The sequence below is a fragment of the Cyrtonyx montezumae genome, unplaced genomic scaffold (genome assembly GCF_038088225.1).
Source record: "Cyrtonyx montezumae isolate F1298 unplaced genomic scaffold, pur_monq_1.0 scaffold_10, whole genome shotgun sequence".
Taxonomy (NCBI): domain Eukaryota; kingdom Metazoa; phylum Chordata; class Aves; order Galliformes; family Odontophoridae; genus Cyrtonyx; species Cyrtonyx montezumae.
This window is the reverse complement of record NW_027071826.1, coordinates 15,214,482-15,229,640: the sequence shown is the minus strand read 5'-3', so window position 1 is coordinate 15,229,640 and position 15,159 is coordinate 15,214,482. Positions and strand designations below refer to the sequence as shown.

At 36.7% G+C, this 15,159-nt stretch overlaps 1 protein-coding gene across 4 annotated transcripts in view; it reads right to left on the bottom strand.

Annotated features, from left to right (window-relative positions):
- Window positions 1-15,159, bottom strand: part of TTC7B (tetratricopeptide repeat domain 7B) — a 117,702-nt gene that overhangs the window by 88,841 nt on the left and 13,702 nt on the right. For all 4 annotated transcript variants that reach the window (XM_065751518.1, XM_065751496.1, XM_065751500.1 and 1 more), the window contains exons 2-4: window positions 12,687-12,841; window positions 11,420-11,588; window positions 329-459 (exon numbers count right to left, since the gene is read on the bottom strand). In XM_065751518.1, coding sequence (XP_065607590.1) covers window positions 329-459; window positions 11,420-11,588; window positions 12,687-12,841 — 455 coding nt within the window. The remainder of the gene's footprint in view (window positions 1-328; window positions 460-11,419; window positions 11,589-12,686; window positions 12,842-15,159) is intronic.

Below are 15,159 nucleotides of genomic sequence, written 5' to 3'. Positions count from 1 at the left end.
AAACTAACCAGTTTTGAAATTTAAGTTTAGGGTTTAAATGAAATTGAAAGCTTGAAAGAATGATAAATGAACCATTTACTTATCAGTCACTGAAACAAAAGGAAGCTAAGAATTTGGCGAAAGTTTTTAGAAAGGCCAACCTGCAATGACACTACAGAAAATGAAATTGAACAAATAAAAAATGACCATCTATTAAGGCACATTGACTTATTTGCCCAATAGGAAGTAAGCAGTGAAGTCCTAAGATAAAAAACATCAGACATTCTCTTTCAGATGAGTAACCAAAATGATGAACCACTCAGTTCTTCAGCTATACAAATGAGCTTACCCTTTCTATCTCCTGAAGGTATAGAAGAGCGATATCCCCAGCTTTCTCGTAGCATGTAACAATTTCTTGTTCACGGTCCACATGGAGGTTGCTAGCTGAAGAAGAAATTGGCAACTTCTCAAGACAGAGACCTGAATATAAAACAATTTCATAAGAAGAATTAAAAACTAATGTCATCAATACTACACTACTACATAATACTAAGACCTTTCAATTAGGGGAAGAAACAAAAATGGCACAAATAAATTAAAAACTTATGAATTTGTGGTCCTCTGATACAGATGCACAGATAAATAAATAATACCGATGCCTCCTCAATAAAACCAGAAATAATTTTTTACAACTTTGATTTGGAAGAACATTATTACAGTCTACCAAAGAAGTATCCAATGTTTTTCTGTATTAGCTTTAATTACTGAATACATTCTTCACTTTTCCTCAGTGAACGCAGATATAAAGGAACTGGCAACTTCCTATTAAATTTCCCTTCATATGCACATTCATTAGGTCCTGCCTTGAAAATAAATGCAGCAAAAGCTACTAAGCAGACAGTTAGCTGTTTGAGCCATGTGACAAGTAGAAATTGTTGCGACAAATATCCAAATATATATACAAAACAACTCAGTACAACCAATCTTACTAAAAAGTATCTCACTCATCAAGAAGCACAGAAGCCTTTTTCCTCGCAGGACTTTATTGGATTTATCCAACAAAAATGTTATCTGGTGCTCTGACAGAAAAAAAAGAAACATTTTGCTTGTCTAAAATCAAAACCCAACCCAATTATGTCTCTTATACAAGCCACTTCTATTACAGTTATTTTCAAAATAATTAGAGAAACCAGCTGGAAAGAGCCTCGAGAACAATAACCCACCTGACCAAGGAAACAACCAATCCCAGCTTGTTTAATTTGCTCTTAAAGCCCCCAACTCTAGGGATGCCTTGCCCTTCCTATGCAATTTATTATAGAACTCAACTATTCTTACTGTTAATATTTTTTCCTGATGTTTAAGCCCCTCTCCCTACATTAACTACTGCTAGTTTTCTTCACAAGGTTTATTCCTTTCTTTACAAACCTCTATTAAAATGTCATTCTAGAAAAAGAGAGACATGTCTGCTACAAGGAACATCAATTCTCACTCTTTTCATACTGCCTTGACAGCTAATCATTTTCATCACCTCTGGACACTTTCCAACAGGTTATATCTATCTTGACTCACTGAGCCAAAACCGGATACATATCTCTACTATTTCCACTTGAAGCCTACACAGTACTGAGCAGAAAAGATGAAAAAAAATCTGCATTTAATATAGGATACTTCTTAATACAAATGAAAAGAACTTTAGTGCCTTCTCCACTTAAATATGCAACAGATCATCGGATCAATCACACAAACCTCCTCAGTTACACCCAGTGAATATTTTTTCAAATACTGTTTTGCATTTGAAGGGTATCACTTTTCACATATTCTTAAGAGACTAATTTCAGGTCATTCTTTCAGATTGTCAGTACTAAATGTTGAACTTAAAGAGTGTCCAGCTGCTCACATATTAGTATAATTCACAATTTAAAAGACCATACTCTCCATTCATCATCTAAGGCTTTTAGAAACCATTAATTCCATTGTTTGAGGCAAAACCACTACATATAATTACATGTATAGGGTAGATGTTTATAGAATGCCAGGCAGTACTAAACCCCATTTTAGAGAATCAAAGGATATCTGTTCATCATTACTGTAAGGTATGGACAAAGGTTCATTTGTATTCCACTGTTCTTACTAAAACATCTTCGGAAGAGACACTTAAGGAATCTGGAGATTATATATTATAATAAACTCCAAACACACAATATTTGTGAACTCCACGTTCTTGTAAAATATCTATTAACATTCAGTATCTCCCCACAGAAGTATAACTCATCTTTATTTAAAAAGAAAAATTAAATTAAGCCACATTTCTTGTTCACGAGGATGACTTAAATCTACACCAGAGCTCACTGGCGACCTTTTTTTTTTTACCACTTAGAACATATAATTCCACACTTTCTATTTGCAATCTACACACCCACATCAGACAAAATCCTGATGTTACTACTAACTGCTGTGCTTAAGCCCAAAAGCATTTGGGTCTTGAAGGGGAGATGTTGTAGTAGGCATGGCTGGGACATCGGGATGTTACGCAACAGGACCTCCCCCGCTCTGAGATCGATTAATGACGCGTGCTTAGGGGCGAAGATGATGATAGATATATGTATATAAAGAACTGCTGTGCCTTATTGAACGCCATTTTCTACTTCTCTATATTGGTGTCTGTGTGGAAGTGACCCTAGTGTGGAAAATCACTAGCTCTCAGGGGTCCAATCTCCAAGAACGGTGTCAACACTATTTCTTATAGTAACCTTAACATTCAGTGTACTCTCCCTGGGATGTTTACTGCAACCTGAAAAAAAATATATTTTAAGCACACAGTGCTTTGGAACAGGAAGAGAACCTTCATGAAATGACTACTTATTAAGACTGATTTATTTGGTTTGACAACACAAGAAATAATTACAATTCAGTACTGTATCAAAAACAAAAACACGCAAACTATAAGAAAAACCTTTAATATATATATATTTTTTTAAGTGCAGCTAATGAAGTGTAAAAGATAATGCATCAAAATACAGGAAAATATTTTTAATTTGAAACAGATAAAAATAGAAACATAGCAATAACAACCATATAATACAAGGCCACTCCTTCATAAGAGTACTGTGAGAAGATAAAACAGTGAATGAAAATAAGGGATTATTATATTAGCCTTGTGAAAAATAAATAAGTGGCAACATACAGAATTGAAAAACACATGCAGACATTTATCACCTTAAATCATCTGCTGAAATTTTTGCATATATTTGGACAAGTCAGTTCTCCCCTTTGTATTTGCTTCTACATCTGTCAGCCAATCATCTCTGCTTCTCTCCCTCAAAAGGGCAGGAATTTCTCTAACTATTTATAAACTTTTTTGAGATATTTAGCAAAGAGTTGCACACCACTTCCATGAAACATTATTATATTTATTGTATAGTTCATAGCTAATTCTTTATTTAGACTTTATTTTGTTTTATTCCGCTTTCAAGAATGTCATGCCTGTTGGTATCATGCAAATTGATTTTGATATTCATGGGTTTTAAGTTTAAGTCTTTCCAGTCAAAACCACCTACAAGTAAAAGCTTCCAACAAACTGGGTCAATTTTATTTTGGGAAGACACTTATCTCATACATATCTAGTCCTGATATCGAGCAAGATGACTCCTGAGGGAAAAGAAAGTGAGAAGCAGCGAAATGAATACATGTCCATACTAGTTAAGCTTTTATGCTTTGCAAAGTAACTCTACAATTGCTTGTCTAAACAGTAGAACAACGAACAGTATTTGGAACAAGAAAAGGGTATGCCTGATATTACAATTACATGTAAATAGCAACACTTTAAATATTTAAATTGTGGATAATTTATAATTTTTTTGTGTGTAAGGTTCAGAAAGCAAATGGTAGATAGCTTTATCACTTATTCCAAGTGACATTCATGTCCCTACAGCCTCAGATGAGTGATTAAGGTTGTGTGAAGTTAACTGTTTCAACTTTTTAATTTATTTTTAATAAACATAATACAAGAGCAAACCAATATACACACACACTAACCACTATCTAAAAAAGATAGCTTCTTGATTAGGATGAGCAACAAACTAACAATTTTTAAGAAGTCCCCATGGTATAGATTTGTTTAATTAACAGCTTTTATTTTTTACAAATGGGAAAGAGTTGCAACAATGGAAAGAGCTCCTGGGTTTGGTTGCCTTTTTCCTTAGACACGTAAAACACAAGTCTGAGTATACAGAATTTATTCTTCCATATGATAAGCAAGGCAATACTGTTAAGTATTCCAAATACTGTGGGAAAAAAAAAAACACACAAAAAAACCCACCAACCTTTCATGTCTCCTTTTAAAGTCGCTTTGTATTTAGCCCATATTTTTAGAACAATCGAGTGTATGGATTACAGCAAGCACTTATTTGTAATTTTTGACAAAAGACCGAAACCCTACTTATTACTATCAAGGAACTCCCACAGCTTATTTCTAAACTTAGAATGAACACCGCTAATTTCACTTAAGGACTTATTTCTAGAAGTCCTCAGTAAAAGACTGCCACTTGTTTATAGATAATGATTTCTTTTTAAAGCAAAGTATAAACATTTTCCTTTTCAATTTCCTACTGACATTCGTTAAGAATTATTGAAAGAAGAAAGGCTAAGAATAGAGTAGGAATGGAATGAGCTGCCCAGGGAGGTGGTCAAGGAACCAGAACATCCCTGGAGGTGGTCAAGGAACATTTCGATGAGCAACATGGTGTAGTGGGAAATACTGGTGTAAGGTGGATGGACTGGATGATCTTGGAGCTCTTTTCCAACCTTGGTGATTCTATGATTCTACATAAACAATCAAATAAAAAGTCAACATGCTAAAACTTAGTTCTTAAAAATTGTTTTAGTAGAGAATCAAATTATTTACATTCAAGGTTCAGGTTTCAAACACTGTTTCTAAAAGCACAGAATCTCAGAACTGCAGAGATTAGAAAGGACCTCAAGAGATTATCAAATTCAATCCCACTGCTAAAGCAGGTTGCTTACAATAGGCCGCACGGGTCAGCGTCCAGATGGGTCTTAAATATCTCCATATAACTAAAACAGCTTTCATTTAGTATTTTTCCACAAAGATCTTCCCAGTGTCTGCTGAAATAGGCTAGCATAGGATCTCATTACAATTGTGTATGATTAAAGATATTGCAGCATCTTTTGCTAACTGCAAAGAAGCAATTAACATGCATCTGACACTTCTACTGAACCTAATGAGTATTTCCATGTTTCTGTAAATAGAACTAATTAATAGCCAGTCACTTAACTTGGTGAATGCAGCATTAAATTTGAATGTGGGTCAGCAGCAGTAAAGACAGTCTCACCTTACTCAACACGTATCATCTAAATATAAACACAGTAATTTGTACAGGCAATATGAGATGAAAAATGGCCTGCAGCAATACAGCTACAATCCTGTAATGTCACATTCTAACTTGCATGACATATCTCACGTACTTAACAAGAATGTAACTGTAATGCAACACAGCTCACTTGTCAGATACCTATGTCTACTCTTCTGTGACAACAGTAAATAGGAACATCATTTCTTAACTAAAATCAAAAGTTTACAGAGCTGAAAATTGGAAGAAACATCAGACTTACAAACTGCTACGTTCATCTCTGAGAATCTGTAAAAGATTCACTGATGTGCAAAGCTAAGTACTGTAAATTCATTTTTCAATCATCTTGACTTCTTTAGCAGTAGAAGAATCACATTACCTAAGATTTCAATGTTTATTTCCCAGTTAAATATCCACTTGCTATTAGAGCACTAGTCACAACTTGCACTTCCCCAAATTAACACAATATCCTACTATACAAGCATCCCATCTCCGCTTCCATAAGCAAACAAAAATTGATTAGAAACACAGAAGATATTGCCACATGCAGTATTTGAATAATGCCTATGTCTTCTTTCCAGAATATCACCTCATTCATATACTGCTGAAAACTTGCACAAACTTAATTAATTGTCATAGAATCACAGAAATAACAGAATTGTAGAGGTTGGAAGGGACCTCTAGAGATCATTGAGTCCAATCCCCCTGCCAAAGCAGCTCCCTAGCCCAGGTTGCACAGGTAGGCGTCCAGTCTTGAACATCTCCAGAGAAGGAGACTTCCACTGTGAAGAAGTTCCCATGCCCATATTTGCAGAACTTCCTATGCATCAGTTTGTGGTCATTTCTCCTTGTCCTATCACCACACACTGCTGAGAAGAGTACAGCCTTGTCCCTTTGCCTCCTGCTCCTTAGATATTTATAGACATGGATCAGATTCCCTCTGAGTCTTCTTTTTTCAAGGCTGAACAGACCCAGGTCTCTCAGCCTTTCCTCATAAGGGAGGTGCTCCACACCCTTTCTCATCTTCGTGGTTCTCTGCAAGACTCTTTCCAGGAGATCCCAGTCTTTTTTGTACCAGGGAGCCCAGAACTGGACACAATACTCCAGGGTGAGGCCTTACCAGGGGAGAGCAGGGGGTGAGGATCACCTCTCTTGACCTGCTGGCCATGCTCTTTTTAATGCACCCCAGGATCCCATTGGCCTTCTTGGCCAACAGGGCACACTGCTGGCTCATGGCCAGCCTGTCATCCACCAGGACACTCAGGTCCTTCTCCTCAGAGCTCCTCTCCAGCAGGTCATCCCCCAACCTGTACCGGTGCATGTGGTTTTTCCTCCCTAGCTGCAAGACTCTACACACGCTCTTGTTAAACCTCATCTGGTTCCTCTCTGCCCAACTCTCCAGTCTGTCCAGATCTCACTGCAGCACAGTCTTCAGGCATGTCAGCCATTCTTCCCAGCTTTGTATCGTCAGCAAACTTGCTGAGGGTGGACTCTATCTCCTCATCAAGGTCACTGATGAAGATGTTGAACAGAACCGGATCCAGCACTGATCCCTGAGGAACACTGCTAAGTACAGGCCTCCAACTGGATTCTGCACCACCGATCACAACCCTCTGAGCTCTGCCAGTCAGGCAGTTCTCAACCCACTTCTCCATCCACTCATCTATTCCACACCTCCTCAACTTTGTTATAAGGATGCTGTGGGAGACAGCGTCAAATGCCTTGCTGAAATGAAGATAGGCTACACTGCACTGGAACATGCAAGCCTGGCCACTTCCCAACAAATATCTGAATAATTGAATCCCTCATAAGAATGTCCTGATCCCCGAAACCATATCCCTAGGAGAATATTGCAGTCATTATTGAAATAGATTCTAAGTATATGCTTCCATGTGATAATAGTTACATCCAAATTTTTTCTGGTTCATCTCTTAAGAAAAACATGGTAGGAAAAGCTGGATTTAGGTACACAAACCGAACCTAAAAAAGCAAGATCAAAAAGGACACATATACAATCTTCAGTTTCTCCTTTATGGATTCATAATTTATTTTAATTCTGTATATGTTAAGATTTTCCTCCTTCTCAAAAATGGAGCACTGCCAATTAAATTAATCTAGTGAAGAAAGTAAACAAATGATAATGAAGGGACAAAATTAAACTCTTGTAACAGAGGTTTGGAAAGCTGTAACTTTTCACTCCTATCTTTTATACTTCATTTGAAAATTACCACCCTGCTGACTTCAAGAATCTAAGAAAATCATGTCTTAATAAAGTTGCAGTTTTGATATTTAATACTACAGCTATTCCAATACAACACCTGCTACACATACATAGAGAGCGCAGTGCTGAATCCTGACCTATACTAATCAGGTTTCTGAAACTTTGCATCATGCATACTCACTTGGCTAGTCTACTCAGTGCTGTTTGAATAGACACAGAAACATAACTTCTCATCAGATCCCTCTTCCATCTTTCTTCTACTCTAGCCATACTTCATCATCACACTAGCAATTCTGAACATTTTCCCTTGAAGGAATGAAAGCCAGGCACTACTTTGCAGCATTACTTGTGCACTGAGGCCTCTGGTTCCCAAGTTCACGAAACTCCACATCGCAGAGCAAGAAAGAATAAAGCACAAAGGAAATAAAGATTTCAAAGGTCATTCACAATAGGATTTTTCTCATTTTGTTGAAATTTTAACACTGCTGCATTTTGAGAAACCTAATGAGATGCTTTCTCTGGAAGCTCTGAAACAGTATATCACTAATTAGACACTGTAAAGAAAAGAATAACAATCAAACTTTAACCTTCCTTGCTGGATTTGTGTGCCTTTTCTGGCTTACTCAGTACACCTCTTGATTATATTCCTCCAAAATACATGCCTTCAGCTAAAGCTAAGTGCAGCACTTAGACTTAAAAGCATTTTTTGGAGCATATTTATGCATATGTAATTCATTTTTGTAATAAAGTTTTGAGGATATCTTTGTGAATGCATTGCAGCCAGCAGATTGTTTTAGTTCTAAAGAACTAAATTCTGCTTAATGAAAGAATTTTTTCAAGTTGAAGACTGCAGGGGTGCAGAGACACTGGATTTCATATTCTGGACAAAGATCCAAAATTGAGTAAAGAAAAGTACTGTAATTTAACGAACATTTTTCCAGTGAAGTTTACTAAACAAACACAAAAACAAACAAATTTATGGATAATGCATTCAGACAGTTTCTCTGAAGAGACTGAAGTGGCAGTAAGAACTCATCTGATTTTTTTTTCCATGTCTTACCTTCTAACAGCTGAAAAACACATGCACATATGCTAATAAATGTGTAAGCTCTCAAATATTTGTGTATACACATACACGCATATATAAACACACATGAATACATATACTCCACAGTTCAGCAAGTAATTTTAGACCTCGCTTCTCCTGCCATGTTCCAATTCTATTTCCACTCCCCACAAGCACCACTACTGTTCTTCCTCTTCCCCTCCTTTCTAGGGATCTGTAGATAAAGCTCCACAAAACTCAGCTCAGATTTGACCTTCGGGGTGTTTTTGCACTTCATTTTATTCATACAGATACACTGAGTCTTCCTTCACAGTGAAGAATTGAAAGAAATGCTTCATATGTTCAGAGCAAGGCTAAGACTACACAAGTGCAAAGCAAGTCATTTCTAAGGGCTTGAGGAGACTAAATTAGGGTTACAGAGTTACATGCTCATTTAAACACCTTGTCAAAATTGCACAAGGTTAAACAACATTTCTGCTCAGGCACCTCACTCAACCTGTCACCTCAGTTACAGAGGGAAAAAGTCAGAGCGATAAGCATTTGTGGTGACCCTAAAAGAAAGAAAAAAATGTGTAAATAGGAGAATTCAAAACTACCATCTGTTTTCAGTTCTACACAGATGAGTATAAAGTAGGATACATATCTTCTGTTGACAGTAAGTCCAGATGTGCTAAGTTTGCCCAAAGCTGGACTGACATGAGGCAACTGAAGCTGGCCTTTTTACTGCCAGTCTGCAGGCTGCTGCACTGAGCTTTGCATTCAGGTGGATGCATGCACATGGGCAGTTCCCTATTTCTTGGAAATAACAGTCATCTGTTCATGATTGCCAAAGAAATAAAAGCTAAAGGCTTAGAAAACTTTTATCTTTGCATATTCAGGTTATCCTTGAGCCTGCAAACAGAAATACAAACTGCAGTGAAGCATAAAGTCCCCACAAGAATAGTTTGTATTTCATTGTGAAGTAAATACAAACCTCCAATAACCTCTAAAGAGGTTCTTCAGACTGTAATTTTTTATAGTCCACTCTCACAAGAATAAAATAGAAACTTCAGAGAGGAGGAAAGGGAGAAAATTAATCACACTACTGCTAATTGATAAATACTGTTTAGCTGTAAATTACTCTAAATATTTCTAGATGTTGAATACTGAAATTAAGACTGCTCTGCAATTTCACCCTTATTCTAGAACACAGAGGAGATGACAAGCTCACTACTGTGGGGAGGGATGTTAAGTTTCATTAATCATCCTTTTGAACTGAAAACATATTTGAAGAAAAAAAAAACAAAAAACAAAGCAGCAATTGTAGACACAAACAGAACAACAGAAAAGCAATAGTCACAAGGTTTGCCCAGGTAAGCTGGCAAGCAGGCACCAAGTAGAAAGGACCAAACCAGTGAGGTCTGACCAAGATTAGACCAGGCTTGATATCACAGATTTCAGTGTTTAAATAGAAAACTTGAAATCAGAAACAAAATTAAAATATCTGGGCAGCAGACATGCTTTTTTTTTTCTCCCTTTCAAGGGGAACCAAGAAAAACATTCCAGGGTATTGAAGAAATTAAGGCAAGAAGCAACACATAGTATTTTCTAATAAATTAACTTTAAATCAAATAAATTGCATAATACCCATCCTTTCTGCAAAATTGTTTCAACTATATTTTCATGAGGTTAAATAAAGCAGAGTCAAAATAGTTGAACCCTGGGAAAAAAAACTCAGTTAAATTATTGGCATGGAATTCTTTGGAGATAAGCAAATTTATGCACATGAAGTTGATAAAATGAAATAAATTTTCATAGGAAAAATGTGACAAATCCAACACAAATCCTCACAGATGAGCAGGTTTACTATATTATGTAAAAAATTCCCATGTTCTTTCTTTTCCACTTTTAGTGAAAATAATCAATGTCTTCCACGACAGTTTGAATCAACCCTCAACCAGTTAACAGTGAGTGCTATACCAAAGCCTTTCCAAATTTATTTGTTGACTTTGACACTTTATTTACCATAACAAAAAGTATATACACATATCAAGCCCAAAATTAAAGATGGCCGACCAAAGCAAACATTCAGTCACAAGAAATTCTCATAAATCCATGGCACACAAACTGACACTTTCCTCTAAACACTGAGGTCACAGTCCTTTAGTTTTCTAACATGAAGTGGTACTGCCACCTTCAGACATCAGGCTAGCATTACAATTTACACTATCCTGCATTCCTCGAAGAGAAAAAAAAGAAACTTCACTTTCTGAATTATTTTTTAACATACTCAGTTTTTAAAGTTTTGAAAAATTGAACTGACAAACAAAAATACGTTTCAAGTCCTTTTATCATGTTATGGCTAATTTTCTCAATTAGCTTAATGTAACCTCAGCCAAGAATTCCAAACATTCTCTACAAAAGCAATACGAACCTGGGTTCTTCAATTCCATCCACAACAATTGCAAAACAGCACTTAGTTAACCCTTAATTTTCAGAAGCAATGTTAATAATTCTAGTATATTTTCACAGTTATTTTTGCATTCAGATATTCACAGACTTTTAAATAACACATCTAAAAATTTGTTAAAATGGGAATCTTAATAGAGGAGAGAGTCTTGTCAACCTAGACCAACTCTGATTATTTTAAAGAAGCTAAACAATTTTCTTACTCATCTGCAAGTATGGCACTTTACCACTGTGTTAATTATATATATGCTAGCAATTTCTTTAACTTTGGACAAGACACGGTTTAACTCCTTAAATACTTGTTCCACAATGTTATACTGGAAATAGTAATCTTACCTTTAGTAGAGTATGCTTCAGCAATCATCCGTAACCTATATGGTGGCACAGCAGCTAGCTGCAAATCATCAACTCCAACTCTGGCATACGTGTTCAGAGCTTCCTTGTAATCACCTTCCACATAGTTCAACTTTGCCATAATTAGGTTAGCTTCTTGTAAAAATTCTGGCTAGAAGGGATAGGAACAAGAAAGTTTTTATTCCTGATCAAAACAAATAGAATTCTTTCTGACAGATATTTGGCCTGTTTTTTGCATATATTCACTGTGGAAACCGTAAGTATACTTTTTGTAAAAGAGCAAAAACCCACCAGAATTCTAACTCCTTGTAGTATTCGGGAACCTTGAAGCTGGGGTTGAATCCATTTAGTCACACTCCATCAAGTTACTGAAAAGCATTATCAGGCATTTTACATATTCATATATTTACTTACACATGCACGAGAAACACCTCTCTGTTAAGTTCCAGCTTTGCCAGGTGACAATACTATTTAAAGGTAGCCTATCATTACAACCTCCCCAATGATTTCAACACCATAAGCACAGCACAGTGTCAAAACTTAAGACAGCGTGTTTATTTACATAATCTGCACTATCTCAGAGTGTCAAGGTATAACGAAGGTCTTCAGAAAAGGAGTTATGGAAGAATGAAAGAAAAAAGGAAGAGAAAATAACTCTCCCAGGAATCACAGAAAATGCAAAACAAGAAGTTAGAGATGGCTAAAGAAAGGTTCTCATCTCTCAAGAGATGGGCATGAATATAGAAACATTAAGCAGCAGGGGAGCTACAGCAATAAATAATGAAAGGAGCAGAATGGTTAAGAATATCACGAGATTGTGACGTAATTATTCCTCTTAAGTATTAACCTTATTTATTTCCACAAATATAACTTAAAAAATCATTCCTAAGTACTTATGAGACTATTACAAAAAAATGTTGAAATATTCCATATTTTTATAGCATTTCTTTTTAATGTACTGCAAACAATGATTTAGTTTTGTGCTCCATGTAAAACTTCCACAAAACAAGCTGTAAGCTCTTCATGTAAGCCTTCCAGAAGTCAACAATAATTTTCTTGTTCTTCTAGCGAAGGAAGGCAAAAATCTTACCTGAACAAAGATGAAGAAAGAAAGAGACGCAAAATAGCATAGCACTAATTATGGAAATAATGATTAAAAAAAAAAGAAACAAGAATTGCCCATGTTTTTCTCCATAATCAACATTACCTAGTCAGTTGCCCTAATTCTTGCCCAGGTTGACCAACCTACCTTTAGGTTTCCTCTATCGAGTGCTGCTGTTAGATGCTTCCTGACCTCAGTTAGCTTTGGCCGGGGGCCCCGTGGACTACTGCTCTGTTTAAGAGCATTTTCCTTCAAAAACTGTTCTAGTTTGGACTCTCCGAGAAGAAGTTCTGCCATGTCATCTGTAAATAAATTTAAAAGAATAACAACTATAAATCATTTCATTTCACACGTATTTGAATGCAGTTACCATTGCCTCCATTGAAATTCTCAGCACTGTGTCAGCTGGACTACCATACATGACCTATGTACAATGCCATCATATAGTAAGCTACAAAGACCAGTCCTGCCCTGTAATTGATTATCAACAGAAAATACAAAAATCTTGGAAAAAATTTCCATGAAAACTCCAGCTTACTGCTGATTTTTAAATCTAGAATTTCTAAGGTTCTCCAGGAGAGTTAAAGAGACCTGACAAATAGTGGAGAAATCAAACGATTTGTTATTTTTCCAGTTACAACTTTAATTTGATGTTCTGGGAATTATATCCATGGTGATCTGGACACTTATGTGTTCTCAACACTATACCCACATGTTTAATTGTTTAAACAGTATTGCAGAACAGAAAGACCTCAGCTTCCAGATGAAGATGAGACAAGCCACAGATGCAGTCTAGTTACCAGGCTGCTTAGTTTTCAGGTTTTCAGAACACAGAAGTAAGATTTGCAGTACTCAGGTTTGCAGTAACAACTCACTTCCTCTGCCCACCAAACAGAAGTGATACTCCTGATACTTTTGGTGGCCATCTCATCTTTATACCAGACTACACCAAGTAATTTAAAGCGTCATGTGTTTTTCTATACTTTCTTCTTTTAGGAGCACCTTTATACCTTCTCAAGTGTTCTATTTTGCCTAAACAGTGTTCCTCCTCTTCAATTTATCCTCACGATGATGAGGGCCTTCCCATACAGCTTTGATTTACGCTACTGAAAACACTGGTCTCTTGAAAGACAAAGAATGGAAAAGTGAAGTATTTGCCTGGAGCAACATTACTTATAGAGACATCCTACAAAGCAATGGCACTCAATGTCTTTCAAACACATATTAAAGGCATACAATTCCTGGGCCAAAGCAAACAATGTTATTCAACAACATAGCTCCAAGATAATAATAAAACTTTATTAGCCACTAATTGCCATCTAAAGGAAAGTTTTATTTGCCAATTCAATGCTTGTATGGCAAAATTTCCAGCTGTTTAGCTGTACTAACAAGCAAATGACAGTTTGACATGCATCCGCAGGTCCAGCATACAACTTCCGTGACGTGACAAAGAAGTCCACCACTTCACAAATCCTGACCAAAAAGGTTTTCATTTTAAACATCTGATACACTTAAGGACAGTTTAAGGAAAAAAAAAAACAAAAAACATCAATTTGTCAAATGTAAGTTCTGACAAAAGTAAAGACTGGGTTTGTATACTACAGTATTTTACATACAGCTTAGAGCACGCAACACTGAAGGTTAATTGATCTCTTTGCACACTGGAAATTTAATGTTTCCTAACAGAACTAGAATGAGAAAGTTCTATAGTGGATAATAATTATTTCGGTAATGCACAAGAAACCAGCTTAGTCATGTTAGCAGGAAATGAGTTAAAGAGGACTTCTGTATTTGGTCTGTCTGTCAGGGCTCAGCACATTTTGAATCAGCGTGGTTCGTAGAATGTTTCCTGTGTTTAGAAAATAGGAAGGGGGAAAATAAGTTTTACCCACACATTAGAAAGCAGGGAGAGCTACTGGTTACCATCAGCAAAAGCACCAGAAGGGCCCAACACCAGGCTCAAAATCCCACACCACAGCTGCCATTGCCCCACCACTACCTGCAGTGCGTGCAGAGAGGAATCAAACCAGAGCTGCTCTGCAGCCTGCTCAGCCACAGCCTTCCCACCAGCTTCCCAGCCACCTGAAGGCCCAGCTGAGCTTGGCTACAGCTGAATGTTGCACTTCAGTCTTTGAAGAGGAGCAGGAGAGACAGCTAAGTATATCCCACTTTCTGTATTCAGATTATAGTTCTGGGCCATACTACTCCCATCTGCACTGTGCACAATTGCTATTTTTTAATTTGACAGGCAATCAAAGCTCCTGTGATTTGAAGTTTCTTCTGTTACACTGTACCTTAAGTTTGAAATCCATGAGGAACTAAGAGTAGAGAAGAACAAAGGCTGTTCTCATAAAGTCATGGTATTATCAGCGTATATCCAGGAATTTTTGAAGCAATTTACATTTCACTATGCAACTCTGAGAACAGGCTACCTCTTACAGTCAAGGGGTGAAGAAGAATTGACAACAGAGGGATCCCTTTTTAGCTTTCTAAGATTTAGCAAAATTGGCTCTCAGCTGCTTTCCAAGGTCATGCTCTCTATCCCATTATAGTGGTGTACTCACTCTACTATACCAACGTCCTTTCTGCTATGGAAATCCCAAAGATAGATGCAGATGTG